This window comes from Lathamus discolor, chromosome 4, assembly GCF_037157495.1.
Source record: "Lathamus discolor isolate bLatDis1 chromosome 4, bLatDis1.hap1, whole genome shotgun sequence".
Lineage (NCBI taxonomy): Eukaryota > Metazoa > Chordata > Aves > Psittaciformes > Psittacidae > Lathamus > Lathamus discolor.
In genome coordinates, this window is record NC_088887.1 from 74,753,800 (window position 1) to 74,781,144 (window position 27,345).

Below are 27,345 nucleotides of genomic sequence, written 5' to 3' on the forward strand. Positions count from 1 at the left end.
GCTGCAAGCAGACCCGTGTGAGGAGCCGTGTGGCATTGCTGGTTGCCTTCCACCACTGTGCTGATGTCTATCAAAAAAACTGGCACCCACTCCAGTCACAGAGCTTTTCATGGTGGTTGGCTTTTCTCCCCTTAAAACTCTTCCTCAAATAAGGCACTGCTTCTTACACCTCCCTGCCCCTTTTGTAAGGCTGCAAAGGCACAACCGACCCTGTTAAATCTGAAATACTTTAAAAGCAGCCAGTTTTCCTCTTGCTGGAAAACCCCCCTCCTGATGCTGCTGTAAAGAGCTGTTCAGGGAAGGGATAGGCCAATCCTTAGCACTCAAAATGCAGCAGAAGACATACAGGAGAGTGAGATGGAGGAGTTTCAAGGCTGATAGTTTGCAGGAGACTGACTGACCTTGCAGCTGCTCTCCTAAAGGGGATCTTGCCCCTCTTTAATGTGCCCTTCCTACCCTGTCTGTCCCCAAGCAGCAGTACCAGTACTCATCAAATCCTGATGACCTGGTTAGGTGAGCTAAACCCACCAAGAATGTTTTGTTTTTCTTCTGCTGCTGCTAATGGCTGAGTTTTCTATCTCACTTAAACTGCTAGGTGACAGCCAGTGTCAGTTCAAGGGAAGCCAGGGCACTGTGTGGCCAGGGAAACAGGGACACTCTATTTTTAGGCAGCTAGCAGCCCAAATTAGCTGTGATGTCAACCCACGCCCTCAGGTCTCTGATGGCTAGGGAGACTAAAGACATGATAGAGAGGGTGAAGGAGAGGCAGGAAAAGCGCGAAATCAAAACAGACCAAGGATAAAGAGAGTACGCATACTAGATGCAAAGTAGGGGCTGGACTGTGAGTGTTGATCGTGGGAACAGATGGAGAGATAGAGAGAGAAATGACACCCATTACACTCAAAGTCATATGTATGAGAGAGGGGAGGGCAGAGACAGAGCGTGGTGGGAGAGATGGAATTCACACAACAGGAGAAAGATCTGCAGAAAATAATGGTTTAAGAAAAACTGGAATTAGGACTTACTGTTCACTGGAAAATCACAGCCTAGTTGTATCAGCGCGCTTAGAAAAGAACCATCCTTTGAAAACCAGCTCAATACTTTCTCTTTTAATGTTTGACATTTGCAAGGATCACCTGCTCTTTGTACATTGCATAGTCACACAAGAATTAAAAGGTACAGCATCACCTTTGGCCAGCCCAATAAACACTGGATTAACTAGAGGCATAACATTGCACAGAATAAACTACGGCCAAATCAAATAAAATATTCTTCCAGTTATGTAGGGGATCAAGATGCAAACAAAAAGATTTTGATACTTCCATGGCTCTCCATTGGCACAGGAACCAGAGAGGAATATTCATTAGACCTGACTATAATGTTTATCTTGTGTGGGAGGTCTTAGTATAGCAATATGTATTAGAAACTTGATATTTTTCCAATCAAACCTTCCCACTTCCATCTACATATATTTAATTGTAAGTATTAATTTTCCTACCTGAAGCACTTTAAATAAATGTACAATAACCACGTTCTACACAGAAGATGAGCGAGTATCTTAGGAAACTTGTGATGAGCCCTAGAACTGCTCCATCCTCCACACAGCTGGTCCAGAGCAATGCAAGATGATCCCTCCTGCCAGCCTGTGGGGGGTCTCATAGACCAAGTCGATGATCTCACCCTCATTTCTCCTGAACTGGGATACTTTCCCCCAAACCAATCAATCACAGTTGATGCAAATTGGCATCTATACCAGTGGAAAGGTGACGGCTGGTAAGAAGATGCCCTCTCACACACAGAAGTGGGTTTCTTCGGAGCACAACCAACTTCAGTTTACGCTTTTCTGAGCACTGAAATATGCGGGCAATAGAATTAATATAACTGCGGCTTCAAAACAGAACTGCAGAATGCACAGAAACTCTCAAGTGAGGTGACGTCATCTGACCTCAACTGAACAGTGCTGTTCAGCGCAGCCTTAGGGGAGAACATACTTTGGCCCCTTGCAGTGGTGAGGTGGCAGGAGCCCAGAGCTGCCCTACCCCTCTGTGAGGATTCCCTGAACACATGGCACCTTTCAGCAGGCACAAATCCACACCACTTAGGCACTGGGGCTACGGGCATACTGCAGGAGTGTTTTTGATCGCTGCTGTCACCTAACGCACAGTTGACATAGGGTGCATCACGAGTTCCTCAGATGTATGCAAAAGCCCCAGTTCGTGACAGGAAACATACTTTTTCCTTCATGACGGAAAGCGCATTTTAGAAAAAGAGAAAGTTTTCCAGGCAGGATGCACTGATTGAAGACAACTGAAAAAAGGCTGGAAGCTATTCTTTCAAGATGAGGTTATGAAACCAAATTGATAAAATGGGTAACTGTGAATAAGCATGAAAAAAGCGAAGTCTTATCAGCTGGTTTCACAGAAGATGTAAGTTGGGAAGAAGAGATAGGCTTTCACATACTCAAAACCACTCTTCAGGCATGATCCAGAGGCACTTAAACTTCAAGCTAAAGACCAGGTGAGGATGAAGCTTTGTAAATTAGTCATACTTGAAGCCTCCCCCCAAGATATCCTGTACTGAATCAACTAACATCTTGAATATTATTGCAGTCATACTGACTACTGCTACAGTATGCATTAATGATTTAGTAACATAAAATTGGGGAGTAGTGGTATTGAAAGAACACTAACAGACCCTGGGTAGAAACGCATGTCCTTTGTACTGCTTACCATGAGGAAGCCATATTTAATTGCCAGAGTCACATTAATAGCAAAATTAAAATTTTATTTTCAATATCAAAACTAAGAGGATAATGTCACCAGATGACTTATGGGGCAATCTGGAAAAGATTAAGAGACAACATCTTACGCTTTGTATTTACAATCAGATTAACTATGAATTCATTTTATGAGTTGTTGTAGGGTGTATTTATAAGGTGAAATTAAGATATCATTTACCTTAATATTGACCGACTGAAGTCAGAGGGACTACAGGAAGTAAAAAAAAAAAAATACTTCTGGAGAATAAAACAAATAGAGTATCTGTTCTGAAAGCCACACACAGTTTTTTTCTGCATAGGTTAAAACTTTAATCATAACGGATTGTAAACTGTAAAGCAGTTCTTGTGTTTATCAGAAAATTCTATTTTATGTGTGAATTTCATGTCTTATACATGAGGACAGATAGAACTCTTCTACTGCATTATTGGAGACTTATCAAAAAACAGGATGCTTTTTTCTTGTGAAGATGAAAAGTACAGAGATAAGCAGGGAAATAAAGACTGAAGTTTAACCAATAATATTTTTGTGTGGTTATCAGAGGAATGTAATAATTAATCTTTTAATCATTCTGAAGATTGTGTGAAATCATAATATCTCATCTTTTCCAGCCTCAACCTGCCATTCTTGATCTGAATTACAAACAATAAGAAAGGAGATGATTTAATGAGCAACTTTGTCATGTTGCCATTTTGCCTTAGTCAAAGGCAAATGTCTAGTTTTGCCTCTAAACTAAAATGGAATAGACTTGAACTATGCTTACAACTGAGGCAAACATGAACAGAAAGTTAGGGCTATTTTAAAGCTAGAACCCCGGTGTCTTCACGTTTTCATAGAGACATAACTAAATATTTAAACTGTTAAGAAGAAAGAAACATTAATTTACTAGAAAATAAAACCCATTTTGTGAAGAAACACGCATGTATGAAAAGAAGTCTAACATTTGCTGCATACTAAAGTAAACCCATAAAGAAAGATTTCACTCACAATGGTAACAGGTATGTTCTTATTATGAAGGAAATAAAATGTCAGCATGATTTAATCATAATAAATAGGCACTTCAATAAAGTATACATTTACACTGGCTTTCTGAATGCTAGGGCATCACAAAGTAGTATGGCTTTATTACAATGGATGGAAGATGGCAAATACTTAGGACCCAGTGCCAACATGGATTATAACAAATCCAGTGAGTATTTTGTTTTTCAATTATTCATAGAAAATTTAATCCTGATTAAGTATCCTTGGGCAGGAATTCATGGGTAGTTGATGACTGAAACCAACATTTATTTGAAATGCTTCTGTTAATTTAATCTGTGTATATGGCTTAATTATGATTGAATCCTCAATGTAACAGAAATGAATTATATCAGGATTAAAATTCTAGTACCACATCACCCATTCCATTTTCTTTGCCCTTTTTTTTTTTTATTTAAAAGATGCAAGCCTGCTGTTTTAACTACCTTCATGTTGCTATGTCTTCTAAGCCTCAAATACTGTTTAAACCTTCATTACTGGATTAAATTTGTAGTTACATTTATTAAAAAAAAAAAAAAAAAAAGAAAGAAAAAAAAGGCAGATAAACCCTATTTTCCTTCCCCTTAAAATTTTAACCAGTATGAACACTAGTTGCAAAATAGTCTTTTCTTTTACACCAATAATAAAGCAAAGTTTCTCACAGGCAGTTGGGAACATTTTACATGTGTTTTCTAGAGGACTCCCCTTCTTTTGTTTGTCCTTCTTTTATATTTATACATAAAATACATTTTCTCTAAAGCATGAAAATAAAGGAACTTTTACTCATCGTTACACATCACACCAGTTTCACAACTGGCCAATTTCAGACTTGTTTGAGCCTGTACGTGTTTTAAGAACTGCATTTTGTAAGACCTTCAAACCTTGTATCGATACAAAACAAGGACATTTTTTGTGTGTCTGTGAACGGGAGAGAAAAGATTCATTGTACTTCTCCATGATATAGCTCAACACCACATGCTGCATATAATATTTATAAAATTATTCAAATTATGGATTTTTCTACTCCACAATACTTTTAACAGATCAATCTAGGGACCTTGTCAGACCAAAGGTCTGTGAAGTGCTCTTATATTATTACTCTTTTCCAGTGAAACCAATGTATGACACACCTGTGACAAAAATACCTGTATATTTAAGTCATTATTGCACATTTATTACAGAAGGTACACTTCCTAAACATCTCAGAAGTGGTGTCGATTTTTATGTCCAGAGGATACTGTTAGTGGCAATGTCACTGATGACAGTGAAGATACTTCCCAATATAGACTATGAGATAGAAAAAGTCTGTAGAGGATAACCATGGAGATGCACTGACAGAGGATAACACCCATGGTAATAATCTAGACAAAAAAAAAAAAAAAAGGTGAAAAAAAAAAAGTGAAAAAAAAAAAACCCCAAACCAAAACCCAATGAAACCCCAACCCAACCTGCACCAAATAACCCACAATAAATTTCTACAGCATACTGTGTAAGTGCTTGAGGTCTAACTTTAAACCTTTTAATACTGCTGCAGTTACAACAGATTTGAACATGAGTCTCAAGTCCAGGATTCAGACTCTAACACCTGGGTGTTTTTAACTTGGTAGGTAGCCCTTGGCAAGTCACATAACCCTTCTGGCAGTCTCTGTTCTGGGGAATTTCAGACTTGCAATTCACCACCCATGCAGTTTCACAAGCAGAGGTGATGTTTAGATATTCTATTCTTACAACAAACAGAGTTGGGGAGGGGGAGGGAGGAAAAGCCTGGAAACACTTTGCACTAACACAGTCATGGAGCTGTGAGGATAGTGATTTATAAGTCTCACTTAGCCAGACCTCTTTTCAGCACAAGTCTCTTCAGGTGTAAAGGATATCTGAGGTGGTATTTAGCAGACATATAAAGTTAACTACTGTTCCTGAGAAAGCAGAAGTCTAAGTATACAGAGTCTTCTAAAATACATGTTTTCCTTACATAGACATGATATTTACTGATTGTGCATTTCTTTATTGTATTGAAGTGCATTTAAAGAAGGAAATACAGCTAAATTATCATAGTTCATATAGGAACTGCAGCTGCACACAATGGTTAAACTTGCTCAAATGCAAGAGCAGAGCAACTGCACTCACTCTTCAGCAAGCTTAAACTCTCAAAACTTCGAAAGTTTCCTTTATCGATCTCTCATGTTCTGTTGCCCTGATGATAACTTTAATCAAACAGCAATTAAAAGGCTTATTAGTAGCTTTAGAGGAGCCTTTTTCTCCTTTAATATCTTTTTTTTTAAATCAAAGTATTTAATTTACTATATATTTTTGGTGGAACCTTTTTCTTTCCCTTACATATCCTCTATACAAACAAAAGCTCAATTTCTGAACATATTTGCATACAAATGCACAGATAGTTATAACCATAAAGAAAAGAAGCAAACTTTACCCTGGAATGAGGCAGTCAATCACCTGAGAATAGTAGTGCTTTTTATCTGAACGTGGCAGGCTCCACACACTAGTTCTCTAGCTCCCAATATGTTTAAGCAACCAAGAAACCCAGTGAGTCCACCTTTGCTTTTAACTGTTTAGCGCTTAAAAACCAAACTACACAGTTGGACAGATTTCTTAATCTAAAGAATACAGTTCAGCTACACATTCCCTGACCTATTTAGCCACATAAAGCTTTTAAAGGATGAAGACTAAAAAGCAAACAACAGAAAAAATCCACTGATTTATCTTTCTACTAGCTTTGTTAAAAGAAACCCCAAGGTGTTTTTAATTAAGAATAAACAAGCAAACAATAAAACAAAACACCCCTCCACATTTTCCTTTGACTTAACAATCTCCCCCCTCTCCCTCCCTTAACCTAGAAATTACTACTCTTAGATGATTCAAACCCTGTATGCCTTTGTAAAATATGACTCACATTAGCATCAATGAGAGCTGTGTGACTAAGACTTTTCAAGTTGCTTTGGGGTCATAAGATTAACCGCCTAAGAGCATGAGTTTGCTAACAAACACTGAACATGAAGAACAACTACTATTCAAATTCCATCTCTTTTATCTTGCCTGTACATACCTTTTCTCTTTGATATTCTCTGAATATTACAGCAATGGTTGCAAGACATGGGTGGCACAAAAACCAGAGAATGCAGGCCTGAAAGAGAAGATGAGTTTAAGTTATAAAATGACTACATGCCAGCTTAGAAGAAAGAAATGACAGTTAGAGGAACTGCATTTACATTTCTGTCTATTTTATGAACCCATTGTTTAATTTTCAATCAACAGAATGAAAACCACACAATGAAAGGTGGGATTTCTGTTTAAAAAAAGCTCTATACTCCTTGTCAAATTAATACGACTACTCAGTTTGATGACAGAGTGCAATTTAATCAAATCAGACACTTAAACATTAACTTTCTTATGGAAGAAGAGTTTAGTGCTTCAGTCAACTGCATGCCACAATTATATTTACAGCAGAAAGGATCAGTTTTCCTGATGCAGCCCATACTTTGGCAAAGGTGATATAGAACTCCCTTTTCAGCGTGCTTCTCTCCACTGTGATGATCTGATAAAGACCAGCAGCCAGTGATAAAGCTAGGCAAACTCTGAGGCCAATAAGCAGACCGCTTGCTAAGCCGTGGTGTGAATGGTAGCTGTGGTGATTCGTATCTTCAAACTGCTCCCAGATTAGTAAAAAGCTCTGGAAAAGAACAGCAGCAAAGCACATTTAGAGCAAACAACGTTACACTAAACCTCAATTAATCTTCCCATCACAGATTAAGTTATTTGCACAACTGGTCCCTAGCCTGAACTGCTTTTAGTTTGTCACTTATCTATTCTCCAAGTGCAACTGGCAGGAACAGTCTCACTTCCTGAACTTCATAACTTTCTAAAAGTTTGACAAGATAAAGTTTCCTTTAATTTGGACAGAAGGAATGTGGCACCTTAGCATAAGATCCCAAAGAATCTAGTTAAACATAACCGAGTTAAAAATAATCTAGCTAAGGAGTAGGCCTACTCAGCAGGAAGCCCACTGAAATGATTCCACAGGGCTACAGGGAGGTGTCTCCTTCCACTTCAGATCCACAACCTGTAAAGCTTGTTTCAAAGGCAGGCGACTACGCCTTTTCTTTCAAAATCCTAACAGGATTCACTTTTCTTTTCAAAGATGGGGAAGTAAGAGGGTGGTGCTGCTGCCCCTTTTATACAATAGCCTAAAGGCTCAAGCATTCACCCAGGTTGAACTTGGATCTCCCACAATTCCTTTCTTTGCCTAAAGGATATCCAGCTCACATCTCCCACCTCCTTGGAGAGTGCCGCAACTGCCAGGCTATAGGCTGTTCTTGGGTGGGCCACTCTCCACCCCTTCTATTGAAGCTGTGCCATTGTGGAGAAAAGAATTCAACATCAGCTAGGTCAGAAAGGTGAGTGAGCCTGACTCTGCAAGCCAGCAGCTCAGAAACCTCTGAGGGTCCAGGACAGAGAGCAGTACAGGTTCCAAATACTGTTCCAACATCTGGACAAATGCTCTAGCCAACAGATAACTACACAAAAGAAAGTAATCCTCCTTAACTTTCAGCACTGTATCCATCTGCTGCAGAACCCAATTCTGTAGGAGCACTGTGAGAAAGAATATTGACAGATCCTCTAATGAAAACCAGACTAAGAAGTGCCTAAGCTTATGAATCTTAGTAGGGTAGGAGGCAGGCGCCTACTTGTTGCATAAAAAATGGGTCTTGCTGAAGAATACCTTTTTAAGACTTTGGGAATGTTAACGTTATAAATTAGAATACCCATAAAGTTTAGATTCTCCCAGCATCATGTAGCAGCTGAACGGCATTTTACGACTTGAATATACACTGGAATCCAGTCTACCTACTACACACACCTAACCTGCACTTAGGTTTCAGGTGCCTAATGAAGCAGGCTTTCCGAAGAAAGGTAGGCAAATTTGATTTATGAGTGAGGTAGCTCTGAAGACCTTCAGAAGCAGACACTGTGTGCCTCAATTTAGAAATCTAAATTAGTCAAATTCCTTTCTGAACACATTCAAAGCTGCTCTCACTATATTAACTGCATAAAGACAACAAGGTTACTGATATTAACTTAAAAAAATAAAATCCACCTGTGCCTTTCAAAGGTAGGTGGCCTTGAGTCTCATCAGTCAAAACACGATCATTTTTGCTTAGAATATCCTCAGAGAGTACTCTCACACTTTTCCCTTCCCTTACCTAGGCCATGACATGGGCAAGCATGACTGCTTTCATTTCAGTCATTCCTCAACCACCTGGATGGAAAATGAAAGGATGGGAGAAGGACAGACATGAAGCATGCATGTCTTGAACATCACTGATCACTAGTAAACAATCTGACCAACAGGCTTCAAATGTCTCCACCATAGCTCTCCGTTTCTGAGGAGCTCCAAGCAAACATCTTCAAACGATCACATTATTTGACTGAGAAATCTGTCAGGGGGTAAAACTGAAGTAAGACTAAATGGCTCCCGAAACCCCAAAATACAGTGCAGTGTTTGGTAAAATTGTGTCTGCAGCACTAGTTTTGGCACAAAATTGATGTATTCCTGTCACAGAATTTATTTCAGTCCGGGTAGAATATGCTTAGGCAACAAACAAGAGTTCCACCAGTTACACAAAAGAACTTTGTAAGCTGTGTTACACTGCAGTCTTGTACAGAGCATTTTCCCTTTTGATGTTTACACTTCCCTGGACTGGACACACATAGTCTGAGAAAATAAAGAACAGAGCTCACAAGGGATTGAATTTTCCTTAACCTACACCAATAGTAACAACAATGAAGGAAGCCACTTTTATGAGAAGATGACAAAGAGCTGGAGTAAAGGAATCATGAGAACAAAGTCCAAATCCTCATGGGAAAATAGTGTCTGACGACAGGGTATGCTCTGGACTAGCTGTTTAAAGAGTGTAAGCTGTGTAAACAACACAGGAGTCAGTTGATCAAAGACTGTGTATAGTAACAGCAATGTAAGATCACAGAAATCCAGCTTCCTTCAGTTTCATTAGATTATTCCAAAATAAGCAGAAGGCAGAGACATTAGAGGCAGAGAGAGAACCATCCATGCAAGACACTAGAAACTCAGACAAGGTGAACATGTGTCACTACTCTTATTATGAGCTGGGATAGAAAAGGGGGATCCTATAAAAGAGAATTCTCTACTATGAAGTGCTCCTAAGTTACAATGGATTAAGCAATCTGTTCTCAATGAAGGAAGAACCTTCACAGCCAAGCATGATCTCTTTAATTTGCTATGCCTGAGAAACTAAGGTCAGTAAGTCCTGAAGTCCCTTATCTTGATCACAGAAAGGCATGTATCACCTCACTTAGATGCAATATCAGGAACAAGCTGAAAAAACACCCACACAGCAACCTGCTGAAGTGGATATCAGGGACATTTTATTTTGTTGGCAGTGAGCAGAACCATGTCTGAGCTCTGAGAAGAAATCAAGGGGGGAATTCTAATTGTTATCCCAAAGAACAACTCTGCTTAGGCTGTAGACAAAAGAACTGGATGCACTAGGTAGCTGAAGAGCTGACTCACACTAGCTATGCCCAACATTAAAGTAACAACTGCTTCTTTGTAAAGGAGAATGACAATCTCCTTATTTACATAACACACTGTTCAAAATACCTGACTTCACCTGCACATACTTCTGACCTATGTTGGTTCCCAGTGGACACCAACCACTGGCCAACCACGGTCTTCCTCTTCAAATGCTAGAAGAATGTTTGCCACGGACATCATGATGATGTTCCAGATATACAAGCTGAACCTCCACATTCATACAATGAAGAACCAGACACTCTTCCTTTTTTTCATGAGTAAACAATTATGGTAGAACTCCTTGCCTTCTCTATGCCAACACTGACTTCATGGCAAACCAAGATAACATACCAATCTCCAGTAAAGGCAGGTTCTCATGGGACAGATCAGTTTTGAGACACAAGGGGAAGGGGGAAGCAAAAGTGAAATCAAAAGTAGCAGCAAGGCAAAGTGGATTAACTACGTGCTTCTAACCATATCTAGTCCTTGGGTATCTGATGTCATGCAATACCAGTACAGTAAATTGGTTGAGATGTAAGGTCAGAGGTAGAGCTCATTCTGAGCACACCTTTGCTGCGTACCTAAGAACCCCTGTGAAGCGTGATATCTAATGCAGCAAGAATCTGTGTCATTTTGGTCAGGTATAAAGTGATCAGCTGTCTTTCCAGAATCATTGCCTCCACTCCAATCAGCCCTGAAAGCTGAAACTGCTCATCACACATCCCATCAGGTCTATGTGATGGGAAAGGACTGCCATCAAGAAAGTTTTGAACAAGGTTTGTGTCTCAGCAGCAGAGGGTGGAATATATAGAGCAGCCTGGGAACCTTTTGTTTTGAGGCTGAAATAAAGAACAAGTTAAGGCAAAGGGAGATGCTGAATGGCAAACTTGTCCTCTTTTGGAGCTGCAAAGACCACAAAGAGATTTGCTGACAGCACCTGAAGAAGTGGAATCCTCCACACCTCCACAGTGTAGGCTGTGTCCACCCTACATTGACTACCTGTAAACACAGCTTGGGAAACTGCTGTTGTTTCTAAAAGAACAAAAAGAAAGAATCCACAGCATTGGTACAAAGAGGATGAAAAAACCTTGAAAATTTGCTGAGTAATTTAATCTAGTAGCAAGCAAACAGGGCCAGATAGTTTGCCAGTCAAAATGCAGTAAAGCTGAAGAATAACATTTTCCCAGACTGTCCACTTGCTTGAGATGAGGACAGGCAGTGAATGGCAATAAAATTAACATGGTTCAATCTCCATCTGTTGCATTAGGGTAATGTAAGTGGTTTCCAGTACCCTCCACAACAAGTCTTCACAACATCTTTGATCATCCACGTAAGTCTGTCCAAGCTCTGGTAGGGGAGCAAACTGGCTCTCCTGTAAGAATTTCTAGGAAAGAGCAGAATAGAAAGGAAACTGTTCTAGGTTTTAGTCATTAGAAGTGCTATAGCAGATCCAACACCCACATCAACCTAGACAGACCAGTGAGCAACAGAATAATCCAGAGAATGAAGTCATGCACTCACAATCTTTGATATAGGCAATGAAGTCTGGAACCTGCACCCCTGCACTCAACAGCTGCATGCTGTATTAAGGAGAAGAAATGCAGTGGAAGGTGTATTTTGTATGTACTGAACCATGAGATGGAAAGTATCTTCTCCAGAAGGGGCAAGGATACTCTTGGTGCCAGTAACTTTTGCTGCAGACAGCAGACACTGAGACGGGTGTGCAAAACCACCCAGACAATGACATACTCCAATATCCATATTCTGTTCCTACAAGACTCCTTCCGAGCCTGACATCCCCACCAGTACCAGGAGATGGGGTAGAACTGTGGATTTGTGGAGAAAAGTAAAATAGCCAATGCACCTGCAGTGCTCAAAAAGCCAACACAAATGTGTAATGGGTCAACACTGGGGGAAGCAGCACAGACATGATACCTTCCCCAAGTTTTACCACAAGTAACAACTAAAAAAAGATCAAGCTGATGATATTGTGTCCTTTCCATGTATAGTAAAAAGGAAACAACAACAAAAAACCTTTTCAGTCTCAAGCGACAAACTACTAACACACCCATGTATGTACAAGTGGAGAGACATGAATAAAATTATACACTTTAGAAGTCTTCTTTACTACCAGCATGTAAAATTTCTGGTGCTAGACGGGTGTCAAAGTAAGGTGGAATGAACCTACCTTTAAAATTCAACACTCCCATTGACCTTAATAGCCGTTGGTTTATATTCATAATTAGCAAGAAACATCAGCTCCCAGCTACTCTTAATGTTTTAGCAGTCCACTTATTTAGTTTGGAAGCAGCACTAATTACAGATACTACTCAAATAGCATAAAATCTTCAGTATAATCTCTTCCTCATTACTGTCTCCAGCTTCTCCCTGCTCTTCTCTTTCTCAATGGCTTTCAGATTCTCTTGCCTTTATGCTGTGATTTAAAAAAATTTGTTTACAAAAGGCACCACGAGGGTTGCAAGATTTCCATTACAATTTACTTTTAAGTTACTGGTTTACTTGACTTTCTAATTCATACTAATGGAAAATATTTGAATGAAATTATGTGTCAGACCATTTGTATATTTGCAAGACCAATCATGCACATGAACATTTCAAGAATTCTCTGATATTGACTGCAAAGACCATTAAACATCCTATTTGAGTGGTTCTGAGAGATGGGCACTGAGGATTTAAGATTTTTTTGTGACAGAATCTCTGACAGCAGCTTTTCTCATCTTTCCTCTCATGCTGCTTGCTGTTACCCTGCACAATGTAGCTCACAACCCCTCAATTGCACTGATTACAACTATTTATAGGACCACATTATAAATCAGATCAGCAAAATTACTGTGCTGAAATCATTCTCTCTCTCTCACTCTTTTTTTTGTGTGTGCAAATCTAGATCATTCCACTGATCCGGTTTACAGCATAATGCTAAAAACAGTTGGCACAACTAGGAGCTTGAAAAACTGTGGGAACTTCTTAGGTGGTTTTACTACTGAACAAAAACATACTGTGGAGCTACACCTTAAATTGTTCAAGTAAAGAAAAGGTGTTGTTTCCTATTAGGTATACTGGGTGCACATTATGCTGTGGGTTTTTTCCCAGTTGATACTCTCTCCCTCATAAAATATTGAAATTAGCTGGTTCATGGTTCTGTCATACTTAATAGCAGCTGTATATTTCAGTATAAGAATGAATATAGAACACAAACCTGTGTAACGACAACTACTACAGCAATGCCAGTAGATGTTGGAGTGGAATCCCACTGAAGAGGTCTGCCATGAGATTTCTTCATTCTGCCTATCGTCCAACCCATACACAGACTCAACAATAAATATAGCATTTGTATCTGTGAGACTATGTCACACACTATTGAAAACAAAAGAAAAACAGAGAGTCACAACAAAAATAAGTTCGTTTCTAAAGCAAAAAGAATGTTCTATATACCCACAAACGAAGGATGGAAATTTATGCCTCTCTATCACCTTTAGTCATAATTTTGATGGTAGTTTGACTAGATGAGATTGTTTTGCCACAAAATGTGGATATTTTGAGTAGTTTCCAGTGACAAAACAGACCACTATCAGCTTTCCCCTAGTTACGCTGCAGTTCTGCAACAACACAGACACATCCTTCCAAGTCCCACTCTTGGGTCAAAGATGTCTGGGCTCAGGAGTCCATCTGCATAAATATACTTATAAATGCTAAAGAACTAAAATCATATGTATGCTAATCACACTGCAAATATAAAACATGATGAAATTAACTCCTTTTTTTACTCTGAAAACGTTTTGTTCAAAGGTCAGATAGTTGCACTGTAGTTTAAAGTAATTGCGCTGTATCTTAAGGATGCAGTAGCTTGCAATAGAAAGCACAAATATTGAGGACAAATTCCACTCTGAGATACTTAAAGGGGAAAACATAATGAATAGCCCTAACACAGACTTCATTTGGAGTGACATCTTGCCTGTATTTCATTTTATTAAATGCAAACTACCTTTGCCTCATTTTGCTATGTCCATTTTTTCCCTTTGTTTGGGAACAATTAACACATACACCATAAAGTTACATTCTTAATCAGCGTCTCAAACCTGCGTTTGAAGCTCTATCTGAATACAGAAAACTTCAAGCTAGAATATATTAAAAGCCTTTACTTGTTAGCCTTGCTGAAGTACTACTGATGGTAGAAAGAACTGAAGATTCTTTCTAGGTGGTTGTTAGCTTTAGACCTGATCAGCTGGGTTGTATTATTAAAGATTAATGTACTTTGACATTTACTAAAAATATTGGAACAGAAAATACTGTCCCTGCACAGAGATTAATATGCACACAAGAGAAGTATGTTGAATGAAGATCAGCTACAGTATTTCCCTGACAGCAAACACTAGCAAAATATGGCTATAAACAGAATTCAGTATGTTATTCCTGGGATATATCTGGTATTCTCACAGTCTGTGTGCTTAAATGCTTCTAAATGTATTCCAACACCTTTGCTGTTTAAGAAATGTCAAGAGCTTTTAGTAAATACAAGTTTGTTCATTCTTTAGTAAAATGAAGTGGCACTGATTTCGGACAAAATGATCCTGAGAGTATTTTACAATGCTAGCAATAGAGACATAGTACTCGCTAGAAAAAAATTATTACATGAACCAAAGGCATGCCAAACCAGTGTCACAAATCCAAGCTAAAGAAATGACTGAGCAAATCAGGATGTTCTAGAGAGCATTTTATTTTCTGTCACTCCTTAAGATAACTTGCTCTATGAAATATAGCCAGACATCATCTCTCAATCACATCTTGGATATAGATATTGCTCAGCTTCAGTGTAGCAACAATTCCAAGTAGATTCCAGGACAAAATGGTATAAGACAAAAATTCAGCACCAGCTTTAATCTGTGACATCTCATACACCTTGTCAGAAAGTAAGAAGGTTGAAAGAAATTTCTAAAGTTGCAATAATCCTATGATATCCAGGGTCACTGTAAAGTCACATGCTACTGAACTGACACCATAGTTACCTGATTTCATCACAGTTCATCTTTTTTGCCCATTCAACAGGCATAATAATATTATTTGACTTTCACATTTCAATCTTACAAAAAAATAACAGAGCACTATTTGTGATGCTTTTGAGTATTACTTGTGTGATTTACACAATTAACTTGAGTAATAAATTAGACTGAGGGTCAGGTCTTTATATATGGTGAAGACTAAGTGATGGTATGAAAAGAGTAATTGTTTAGGACAGTATCTGAACATGTTTCTAGAAAGCAATTCTGGCACCACTGCAGTGAGCAGAAATTCTACCATTTATTTTTAACTTGGATTTCTGTTCTGATATAGGAAAAATGGTAGCACCTTCCGCTTTCAAACTACACTTCTTCCTAACAGACATACCTAGAATTGTAATTGACACTGAAGCTTTCCACATTTCTATTACTTCACCTCTTCTACTTGTTTGGGAACCACAAACCTTAAAAACAGTAAGGATATCTGAATTTCAGGTTATTGATTAAAAAAAAAAATAGAATATTTTATTCTTAATAAACTTTGCCTTAGCAAGTAAAGTTGGCTCTTCACTGCGACACAGAGAAAATCTAATGTGCAGCTACTCTTTCTGAAGTTCTGGCTGGGTAGTTAATATTGGTTTTCTCACTGTGAAGGAGTTATGACTACCTCCATATTCTTGGTTTAATTTCATTTCAGGAGAAAAGAAGGAAAGGTTAATAATACAGTTGCTGGAGAGGCTGCAAGGAGCTGCTAACTCAAATTGTTAAAACAAGAAAGAGACAATTACTGTGGTGCCAAGTGCCACCAAGAGGCTGTTAATTCCAACTGCAAGCTTCTAAATGAACTCTAAGGGAAATATTTTTCTGTTTAGGCTGTTAACTCTCCAATGTAATCACATTACCACAGCACTACTTTCCTGAGGTTTTTCAAGCCAATCAAAAGGCTTAGACAGACCTCCCAGTGCTTCAAAGGTGAACTACAGAAAAAAACCCACCCCAAACATCCCCCATTCCAGCAGCTTTTAACCCTGAAGAACACAGCAGGAGTAAATTAGTGCATTTGGGGAAGGGATGTTACAGGAATTAAGTTCCAGTGATAACTCAGAATATTTATACAGAGTAGAAAAAAGTATTTTGTTAACGTCAATTCTTTACATCAGCATTTTTTGCATCATAATAGTCATATCACTCGTGTTGCAAAAGGCTGATGTTTTTTGTTATAACTTATGTTAAATTTGCTAGTGAAATGACACACCCCATAAAATGTGATTAGGTTTCCTAGAAAACTTCACTATTCTAGATCATGCAAACTCCATAAAACCCGTTAAGGTACCAAAACATTTACTCATGTGATAGGCACCTATTTCAATGTTTGTAGGAAGGAATCTTCAGACAAGAAAATACTTTAAAAAATCCTAAATGATACCAGAATTGTATAAATGCAGTTACTGTAAACAGAATGAAATCTGTTTTTCAGAAGAGCAACTTCAGTACTTCAAAATAAAATTACATTAAAAAATTTAATTAAAAAATCCAGTGCTACCGTACAGTCCAGCAAGGGCATTTGCTAATGTGTTATACAGATTAATGTGTACAAGTATATAAAAAACAGTAGACAACCATACTCACATTCCGACAAACTTCCCATAAAAGGTACTCCTATTCCATCTTTAGAATAACTGATGAAAGAATAAAAAGATTATATTTTTAGGTGAGTCTTACATGCATGTTCCCTATTAAAAGTACATTTAGGCAACAATGTAGTTCTAAAAAGTCAGGCCTATGTTTTGTCACAATTGACACAAAAGAGATCATGTGCTGATGTTTACAACACAATGTTCTTGAAGTCTCAAGACCTGAAAGTAAAAATAAATAAAGATACCTTGAGAAATGCAGGTAGTTGGCAAGAGCTGAACCAGCCTGCAACAGTAATGCAACTGTCAACACCCTTAGTACAGTATGCATAGGTCCACGCTTCTTAAGTGTTTGCCATAGGGACTGTGCATATATGCAAGCAGTTACGAAGTATGCTAGGACAAGCAGGAAAAAGAATTCATGCAACCCTGTGGGGAAGGAGAAAAAAAAAAAATAATAAATATGGGTTAGTTTTTGTAAAGAAATGTTGCTGCTAGCAGTAAATAACTAAAACTATGTTGGGTATTTTTATAAAATCACTGGGAAATACATAATAACTGTCACCTAAAAGTGATAGTACAGATAAAATGAGTAAATCCTAGCCTATTTTATCCAAGAAAGTCAATGAATTTTTTCAAAGAGCTATTATTTGATCTGATAAAGTATTTTTTATTCAACAAAACCTTTTTTTGAGAGTAGAAGGGATTCTGTTCAAATAGGAAGAGGTTTGCAGCAATTACTGAAACAGTATGAAGTGGCATACAGATTCTTGATAAACAGAAAATAATTGTAGCTCATTTGATAAGTCAGAAACATATTTATTAAAGGACTCTTAGCTCTTTCCCCTGCCCCCCCTTCAATTTTTAAAGGCATAATCTGAGATACGAGAAACCCAGAAAAGACTTCTGTTGAATCTATTTAACCACTGGGTGTCACTCGTCCTCCACAGAAAATGGTAAGTCCAAGTAGCACTGTTGACCAAGACGGAAAATTTTTAGATAAACGGGAAGAAAAACAGCACACACAGTAAGTTCATGGAATGAATTTTTTTTTTCCAATTTGAAAAAATGCCCCAAGTTTTTTGTATTATTTATAAATGAGAAATCCTCTGATTTTTAGTCTAGAAGTACTCCAGTAAAATGCTTCCCTGAAGACCTGCATCCTGGCAATCTTTTTTATTGTCTGGAAGCTTTGGAACCCATAATACGAGCTCTCAAAGGGTCAAAACAAGTGAGCTACAAGCAAATATGGGTAAACAGATGTTTCTCACAGAAAATATGTTTTCCTTCTCCAACCTTCCTTTAAACCAAACACTGCCCACAAAAATCAGACTCTTGAGCAGTGTTTTTCCTTCAGCAATAACTCTACAAATAACTTCTAACAGGCTCCACAAACAGATTAGAGGCAGTGCAATCATACACATTTCAATATCTAAGTTGAGAAACATCACAACTGGTTGAGTTCTGAATAGTTGCTAGTACTATAACTTCTATGGCTAAACTGAATTATTTTTTATATGCTTATAGTGAAATGAGAGAAACAAAAGCGTAAGGTAATAAAGACTCCTAAAAAAAAAAACCAAAAAAAAACCCCACTCTGCTTCTCTTGCATACCTACCCAAAAGCATGATGAATGAATGACAAAAATATGCATTTCAGATCAAATCTGTTATTCTTCCTTTTACTTTTTATCTTTATGCTTCAAAAAACACCCACTGAAGTTGGCAGGGATTCTGTAGATAAGTTATTTCTCACTATGATGAATGGGTACACATGGAAAACTCTTTAGGAAAATGAACTAGCTTTTAATAAACATTTAAGACAGAAAGCTCCTTCAAGCCAAAGACAGATTGTGGATGATTGGCTTGAGACCAAAAGGATTTAAATGAAAGTTGCACTGAAATACAACTATGAAAAACACAGAAAGGTAATTTTCAACCTGTCTTTAAGTTTCCTGACTTTCAAGTAACCTAGAGTTGACAAAGAAAATAAAACTTACGTATCTTAATCTGAAACACCTAACTTCATCTTCAAAATGCTGTCTAGCTTGTCAACTTGTCTTAGAAACCCTAGCTTCCACTGGTACCATGTCTTATGTAAAAAACCGCTACCATGTAAAAAGATAAAAGGCTACTTGCCAGGCTTCCTCTCTCTCAACACAAACATTTCACTACATTACAGTCTCAAATACTTCACTATACTTTCCTTATAGTTCATTTAATTTTCAGATCTCCTGTGTCAGGCCACACATGTTCAGTGGAACATGACCTAACTAGAACCATCTGTAACTACGCATTTTTTAGTTGCCTGTATGAAATGACCAAGAAATGAAGCTGGATCTTCTCTCTGATACCCTAATATTCTAAGCTGCACACCTCTCTGGAAAACGACAAATATTATTCCCCAGAAATGCATTAAAGAAAAACAAAACCAAACTAAACCCCAAAACCAACAAAAAAACCCAACCCAAACCAACAAAAAAAAAAAACCAACCCAAAACCACCCCACACAAAACAAAACCCGAACAAACCAAACAGGAAAAGAGAGAACAAAGGAGACATGAAATTCATTTCAGTTCTTTGTAAGTAGACACAAGCACATAACCTCAGGATTTATGGCCCTGATGCAAGTTTTAATTCTGAATAAACAGAGGTGTTCCTCTGCAACTGTGGAAGAAATGTCATGTACAGCTCATCCTATTTCCTACTTGTTATATCTAAATATGTGCACCTAATGCATCTGCTCAGCATGCAAGCTGTTCGGAGTTCTGCTACAAAGAGCTCAAAATCTGCCTACAAAATTAATACAGAGCTGAGATACCTCTCTAGGAGGTCTGTACACCACTTTTAGTAGCCACACAATGTCTTATAGCTGCTCTGCCTCTTGATTTAGAAAAAGAATGCCATCACTGTTTTTTGAGAATTAGTAAATTAACCTTATTGGTTCTGGATATGGATTCACCAAATAAAACCTGCCAACTAAGTTTGTAGATTAAGAAGCACAGTTAAGAAATTACAGAGACAGGTAAATCAATTTATAAGCCTTGAAAAATGAATGATTAACAGTGCTAATTTCTTACAGATTCTGCTAAATGTTTCAGGGAATATTTTCTTCCCTCCAGGAAGGGAACTGCCTTTGACCAAGAATAAAGAGCAGGGAATGTGATTTTGAGCATAGCAATTATGCTCATTTTGGGTATGTAGGCTAAATCTGCATACGAAGGCAGACTAAACCTATGGGACTCTTCCCTTACAACAGACCTAGGTTAGTGTTAGTGACAGGTTGATGAGGCCTCCCAGAGCAGTGCAACTAAGCACTGTGGCAAAGCAGGTATTAGGTTGCTTCAGATTGTCCAAAACATACAATTTCATAGGCATTTCTCTCACTGCTGTCTTGAGCCACTTCTAAGAAGTTTTTCCTTGCATGCATAAAGATTTAAAATTGCATTTCTTAAATAAAATAAAATAAGGACTGACAAATATTTAATCCGCAGTCTGTGACAAAGATACTTAAAGACCTAAACACTGAACTGGCATATTTTTTTGTGCATGTATTCATGTTTCACAGAATAAAACTTTACACAGCTAAGGCATTTAATGAGTTCAATAAAAATCAAGATTAAATTCACATTCAAGTGGAAATTTACAATTTCAACATACGAAAAATACCTATCAAAGATAGCTAATACTAACTTTCCTTGTGCATCTGTACTTCCAGTTAGGCAAGTTTTGGAAAGCCAGTCTAAAGAGTCTTCTGTAATGTCGGAAAACAAAGCTTACTCTCCATGAGAAAGCAGAATATAAGAGACTCTACCATCCATTCCCCATACTTCTGCAAGCACAATTAAGTACTGATTTGTTTGGGTGATCAAATCCTTAACTTACAAATCTAATTTTAAGAAAAAAAGTCTTACCAGATTCCCCTGCGCTAAAGTGATCTAATGGATTGCCTTCTGCATCTGGGTTTAGTAAGACCATTTCAAACTGAATATCCTCGGATTCAGAATAATTCTCCTCGCAGGTAAACTTGTCTACATAAAACACATACCATGTTTCCGGATAAGGAATCTGGGACACTGTCAGATTTTGCTCTGTGTGGTTCACAGTCACTTTGGAAGAAAAACAAAAACAGGATTAAATATTTGATTAGTTTGGGTTTTTTAGAAAAGTCATCTTTGAGCAAAGATATAATTTAAATCCACATCATGATATACAGGTTATAAACAACAAACAGTACCAAACAGTCTTTGCTTTCAAAGCTAGCCATAACACCAGAGATCAGATTTCCAACTTCATCTTTCGTTTCGAATGGGTGGAGAGAAGAGTTGGTGAGGATATGTGCTTCATTCCATCTCTCAGCTTTTAGGCTGGCTGGCAGGGCTCCCTTCTGCCACAAGCCAGTAACTGCAAACTATGTCTCTTACGCTTAGCACATTTCCATCCTCTAGTACAGTACTAACAGGACTAGCTATTCCGCAGATACTTCTGCAGTATGAAAACTACCTTTGTGGAATTTATTCTGTTCTGTTTTCAAAGATATTTAGAGCACCAAACAGGAACAAGTTGGATTGTTGGAACAAGCCATGTGTGAGCTCAGTAAACAACAGCATGCATGCATTAAAGATGCAAATTAGCATATTTTACAGCATCTTCCCAAGATCATAACAGAGTGAATTTCAATTGACAGCTAAGGGCTGAGACCAGTGTCTAATAAAACTGCATATTTCAAATCAGATTATATGTAAAATCAACTATGTAAGAGTCTGAAGTTTCATCTGCTCACTAATCTTACCACTGTTTCTCCTAAAAGCAACTATTAATTAGTACAGTCTCTCCAAAACAAACGTTTGCTGCAAATGAAATCTGTAGCTATGCATGTCGGGGTGAAACTGCAAGAAGTGCAAATACTATTACACTGAGTACTGAACTCGAGTGCTGATCGGGTTCAACCATAAATGAAAGCCATCTCTGTAGAAGAAACAACAATATAATGACTGGACTGTAATTATTTAAGCTTAATAGTTTGAAGCTGACAATGGCCGAGGCTGAGGAAAAATTTTCATTTAAAATCTACACAAAAGCCTTTCCAAATGAAAACATATTCACATAACAACCCTTAGCAAACTCATTATCCCTATAAATTTTGTAGGCAAAATTTAGAACTAATTCCTAACTTGAAGCCTACCTTGAAAAACGTTTATGTAATTTAAATAAACTTGTTTCAACTTCATTATTTTCTGTTATCTAAAGGTGCGAACTGATCAACAGTATGATCCAGCAAGAATACATTTCTTTGTGGCAATTGCCATGAAGTACAAATTCAGACACAAGAACCATAAAACAGTGTTCTAACACGGGTGATTTGTCTTGTTCAGGTAACGATAAGCATGCATTCCATTCTGGAGCTACATATCCTATCAATCAGATTATGCAAAGTGAACCACCTCCCTTCAAAACAACCAATATTTTTAAGAACACAGATTTTAGATTTCAGATGATGCTTAATCCCAATGAAAGGCAAACTGCAGCTGACAGGGTTAGCTTTACTCTCCACCTCAACTCTCAGCTGAGTTCTGACACAGTTATTTGCATCAAGCCTAAACACCACACAGAGTGTATTTTATCAGTTCTCCATTAAATCTGCAAGCAAACGCACAGGAAATGAAGATAAAATAAAAATGCAACTGATTTTGCTCAAGATCCACAAACAGATCCAACTCACCCTGTGGTCACGTCATTCTTAAACACAGTAGAAAACAGCGATACACCACTGGGACAGACAGGAGTGACAGACCAACTGCTAGTCATTTCAGCAGCACTTCATGTTCAGCTCAGATCAATAGTAAGGGAGCTACATCATTAGAAGTGACATCTGTGAAAGATTTCATTGTGACAGCGTTCCAGGAGATCAATTTGTTACTCTAGGGATTCTGGCCGCACAGAGGAAACATATTTTTAAAAGAAGCTGTATTCATTCAAGATATATTTGAATGAAGTTTCTAATGTTAATTTGATTTCTTGGAGGAAAATTTATGCTTTAAGTGGGTCTCGCAACATTACGATCAATAAGTGGCAAAAAAATTATTTCAGTATGTTTGTCTTCCAGTTACATAACTGGATGCTTCAGTTTTTTACTGTTCTTTTACATTTAGATGGATACTTAAGCTTTATCTGATTAGCTCATCTTTGCTACTGTATTAAAAATTTTCTAACATGTTTTGTACCTCAAAGCATGACAGGTTTGTGCCTTCATGAAAATGAAAATACAATTTAATTTTTGTTTTCTCATCTTTGAAAAATGCTATTTCCATGGAACTGGGGAACAAGACCCTCCTGACAAATGAGAAATGTTCCTTCATAAACAGAGTAACAAGATAACCTGCCTATTCTGTACTGGTATAATTCCAAGCTCAAATATTAAAAACATGTGAATGTGAGATTCAGTGATGAATACCAAATTATAAAATTAAAGGGTGAAAGAACATTGAATGATAACAGAGGCAAGATATAAAGTAATGCAGCAAAACCCAGATTAATTTTTGCAGATAACATTACAGACCGAAAAAAAAAAAGAACCTCCGGAAAAGTAATGATTATAAGGTTGTAAAAGAAAATCTCTGCAGGTACAAAATTACACTTTTTTACTGTGTACTTGGGCTATATACTCCCACCTTACAAGCATTCACTTCAGAAGTTTGGAAGTAACTGCAGCAGGCTGCCTCTAATTTTTTTCATTCCACTGCAATAAAACTCAAACTGTACATTTGTAGCCGCAACTTAAACTGTACATTTGAAGCCGCAACTTAAAACTGTACATTTGACTGACCCAAGCATTTAGATTCTCAAGTTCTTCAGTTTCGTATTACAGTAGTATTCTCTGAAAATTCTTTCCAATACTCAACATTACCTTTTTAATGGTAAAGTTTGAGGTAAAAAAAACCCCAAAACTTTTATTCCAAGCAAAGTTAAAGAAAATCTCTGTACTGAATGAGGAATGAAACTTCAGCCAAACATGTACCCTTTTTGAGCTGTGTACAAGTGACAGCATGAGGCTAGAACTGCTCATAAAGTTTGGCTGTTTGAACTGAAGCCATTACTAGCCAAGGATTGTTCATTTTGCAGCAGTAAAATACATAACTTGCAAATGAAGTCTTCTGGAGTGATGCAAACAAAGCAATTTTACTTCCTTGTAATAATTCTTAATTACAGAAGGACGAAGTCATGCTTTTACTTCAGTTGATGCAAAGTCCAAATTCACTGAAGTAAATATGCATGGGCAACTTCACAGGGTGCTAAACACACAGAAAATTTAATTAGTAAGGGGAGAAAAGTAGCAACTCACTTGTCAGCTGAGCTTTGGAGAACTTCTCTGTACAGCTCTGATCTTCGATGCCATTCTGCAGCTTCTGCCATTCCTGCGCTTGAAACAGGTGAAGTCTAGCTGCTTTTGTCACAGCTACTGCTACGTTCTTGATTCTGACACACAGAACAGCATGGTCACCTTGATTTTTAAAAAATAAAATCAACTAATCTGCTTTGATGGCAGTTACAGGCAAAAAGCTAGTGTAGCATAGAGTTTTTTTTATCAGTAGCAGCACTAAAGCTTCACTTTATTTCCTAAACTTTTACCACTACTTCCCATAAAATTCTTCCAACTCTTTAAGAAAAGAATTTCTATATATCTCTAACACAATACTGCATGCACAATTTCCTGTGATGACACTTACACGAACCTTTGCCCTAACCCAAATGTCATTAGCCTTCTCTACTAGAGCCTTCCCTACCCCCTCTTTTTTAAATACAGAATTTCAGACATTTTATTTACTTCCATGCCAAATTTTATTTTCCCAAGTTCAAGTAAAGACAGTCCCTCAACCAGTTGCAATAACTGGTTAAAGTCTAGTGTTTTATGACCTTAGTAGCACTATTATGAGCATCATAAAATAGCTCTTGAATCTAATACCAGAAGAAGTTACGTAAATTGGCCTTCATATTATGGAATGATTAGAGCTAAAATACTTAATTGTAGATGACAGACATCAAATCGATACAAAGAAAACCAAACTTCAAAAGTGTTCTCTAATGTGTCAGTCTACCTATGGGCTGCATCTTGGCCTAGAGAAATACTTTAACCATTTTAGAATTAGCTTATTTAACACAATTATCTTGTCTGGGTAATTCCACAATCCTCAAACTTACTTTGATAAATTCTTTCATTATATATTTCCATATAATTCTTTAATGTAACAGTATACTAAATTAGAAGAAGATTTAATGAAGAAAAAAACCCAATTAGTACTGCAAGAGCACAAACTTATTCAAATTTAAGCAAGCTTTGTATATATTTTAAACCATCAGAGCAATCTTCTCTCCCACCTAACCTAGGCACCAGCGGGATGTGAGTCAATGGACTACTACCAGCTTCAAATAAGGCTTTGCCAGGAATATCTGCTTGTTCAGAACCAGCTGCAAGATAGCAGTCCTGAAATAAAAATCTCAAAAAAGGTAATCTTCTGGGATCTGAAAAATGTTATATGGACTACAGTTTATCTAAGCTGCTAATAAAAGATATTGAAAACTTAACATAAGGTTCTTAAAAAAAGACCATGTCGCTTCACTAAGACCCCAAATACATATAGTGGTAGAATAAAATATATTTGAACACCTAAACCACTCATCTTGAGCCTTAACATTCTTGTCTCAGGTTTAAGCACTGCTGTTTTCTTCAGACCTATTTAGAGCACTTCTACAATTATCTTCTAGGACAGCAACAATTAACTGTTTTCAAGTCACTACCCAAGCAATCCCCACCTTATCTATCATCTTTCATTCAGTACTGGAAGGTCACATTCCAACTCTTAGGGCTTATGTCACATTTTCCTTCATCCCACTAGATTTTGTTTCTTGCAAACATTTTTGTTTTCCTCTCACAGCACTCCTCCAGCCTGGGTGGAAGCCTGAATATGATCTTCATGGTTGTCTTTTGAAGCTTTCCAAAGACTTTTTGTAGAATCACAGAATCAATTAGGTTGGAAAAGACCTTTAAGATCAAGTCCAACCATTATGCCAGAACTGCCAAGACCACCACTAAACCCTGTCACTGAGGGCCTCATCTACGTATTTTTGAAAACACTTTCAGGGATGGTGATTCCACCACTGCCCTGGGCAGCCTGTTCCAACGCCTGACAACCCTCTCTCCAAAGGAACTGTTCCCAATACCCAATCTAAACCTCCCCTACCACAGCTTGAGGCCGTTACCTCTTGTCCTGTCATTTATTACTTAGGAAAAGAGACCAACCCCCACCTCACCACAACCTCCTTTCAGGTTGCTGTAGACAGCGGTAAGGTCCCCCCTCCAGCCTTCTCTTCTCCAGACTAAACACCCCCAGTTCCTTCAGCTGCTCCTCACAGGACTTACCCTCTAGACCCTTTATCAGTTTCCTTTGCCATGAAGCTAACTAATAGCTTAAACTACTGAAATCCTGCGCCTGTAGGAAAGGCATGCTGACCAGCATAGCCTGGTTGTATATGGGGCTCACTAAGCTTGCATTCTGCAAAGTAAATCTGTGTAGCACAGTGTCAGTTCCAACCTGTATTTGTGCACAGGCTATTCTAACAGGATTCTAGCCCACTGCTAGGCCTCTCAGAACTAACAGTCAAGAATTATTACTAACGAGGAGTTAGTAACACAGGGAAGAAAACCCAACCGGAAGGGATCAGCCGAGAACTTAAGTCCCGGTGCACGGTGACACTAGAAACGCCCAGTGACGTGAAACAGCCACTTGCAGGGTCCAGCACAGCTCTGGCTTGGTGGAGCTCCAGGGGGAACAATCAGAGCTGCATATCAAAGTTGAAACGCCCGAGCGCTCCCAGCTACTCCCGCCACGTCAGGCCGCGGCACACCAGGGCGGCGCGCCGCCCAGCGCCCACAGCGGCACTTTTCCCGTCTCCGGTAAATAGCGGCGCTGCCGGGCTCCTACCAGCAACTCTTCGCTGCTTCGAGCGGTTGGAACCCGCTCCTGACTCAGCCGCCCCTCCGGTGCCGGCCCGCGGCGCGTGTCAGACCTGTTGCACACCCCGCCTGAGGCATGCCCACCCTACCGGCTCCCCCGCCGGTTCCTCCCTCGAGCACGCACCGTGGAACTGGAACCGCGCCACCGGCCGCCACGGGTCCCGCCGCGAGGCGGCGCTGCCGAAGCCGCCCCTCAGCGTCTTGCCGCCGGCGCCGCACCAGCGGGCGGCGGCGCAGAGCAGCCACAGCAGCGGCCACCGCATCCTCGGGGCCTGCGGCCGCCGACCGCCGCCGGGTCACGTGACTGCGCCCACCTCCCGCCC

General features: G+C 38.6%; 1 protein-coding gene across 2 annotated transcripts; it reads right to left on the minus strand.

Moving 5' to 3' along the window:
- Positions 1–2,763: 2,763 nt before the first annotated feature.
- On the minus strand, positions 2,764–27,344 carry GPR180 (G protein-coupled receptor 180). 2 transcript variants are annotated; one of them, XM_065678064.1, is made up of 9 exons: positions 27,147–27,343; positions 24,353–24,511; positions 20,925–21,119; positions 17,260–17,440; positions 17,007–17,056; positions 13,580–13,737; positions 7,291–7,482; positions 6,859–6,936; positions 2,764–5,155 (listed from the first exon to the last, which is right to left on the minus strand). In XM_065678064.1, exons 1-9 carry the CDS (start codon positions 27,283–27,285, stop codon positions 4,997–4,999), a joined length of 1,311 nt encoding a protein of 436 aa, XP_065534136.1. In that variant the 5' UTR covers positions 27,286–27,343; the 3' UTR covers positions 2,764–4,996. The 2 variants fall into 2 exon arrangements, with proteins under 2 accessions (XP_065534136.1, XP_065534137.1); XM_065678065.1 differs by lacking the exon at positions 7,291–7,482 and having other exon boundaries at positions 27,147–27,344.
- Between the last annotated feature and the right edge of the window lies 1 nt (position 27,345).

Coding starts and splice junctions, on each gene's coding strand:
- GPR180 (XM_065678064.1), bottom strand. CDS start 27,285: ATGCGGTGGCCGCTGCTGTGGCTGCTCTGCGCCGCCGCCCGCTGGTGC. Junction 17,441..20,924: donor CTTTAGCGCAGGGGAATCTG/GTAAGACTTTTT, acceptor CCTTCCCCACAG/GGTTGCATGAATTCTTTTTC. Junction 7,483..13,579: donor TAGTAGTTGTCGTTACACAG/GTTTGTGTTCTA, acceptor GTTCTTTTCCAG/AGCTTTTTACTAATCTGGGA.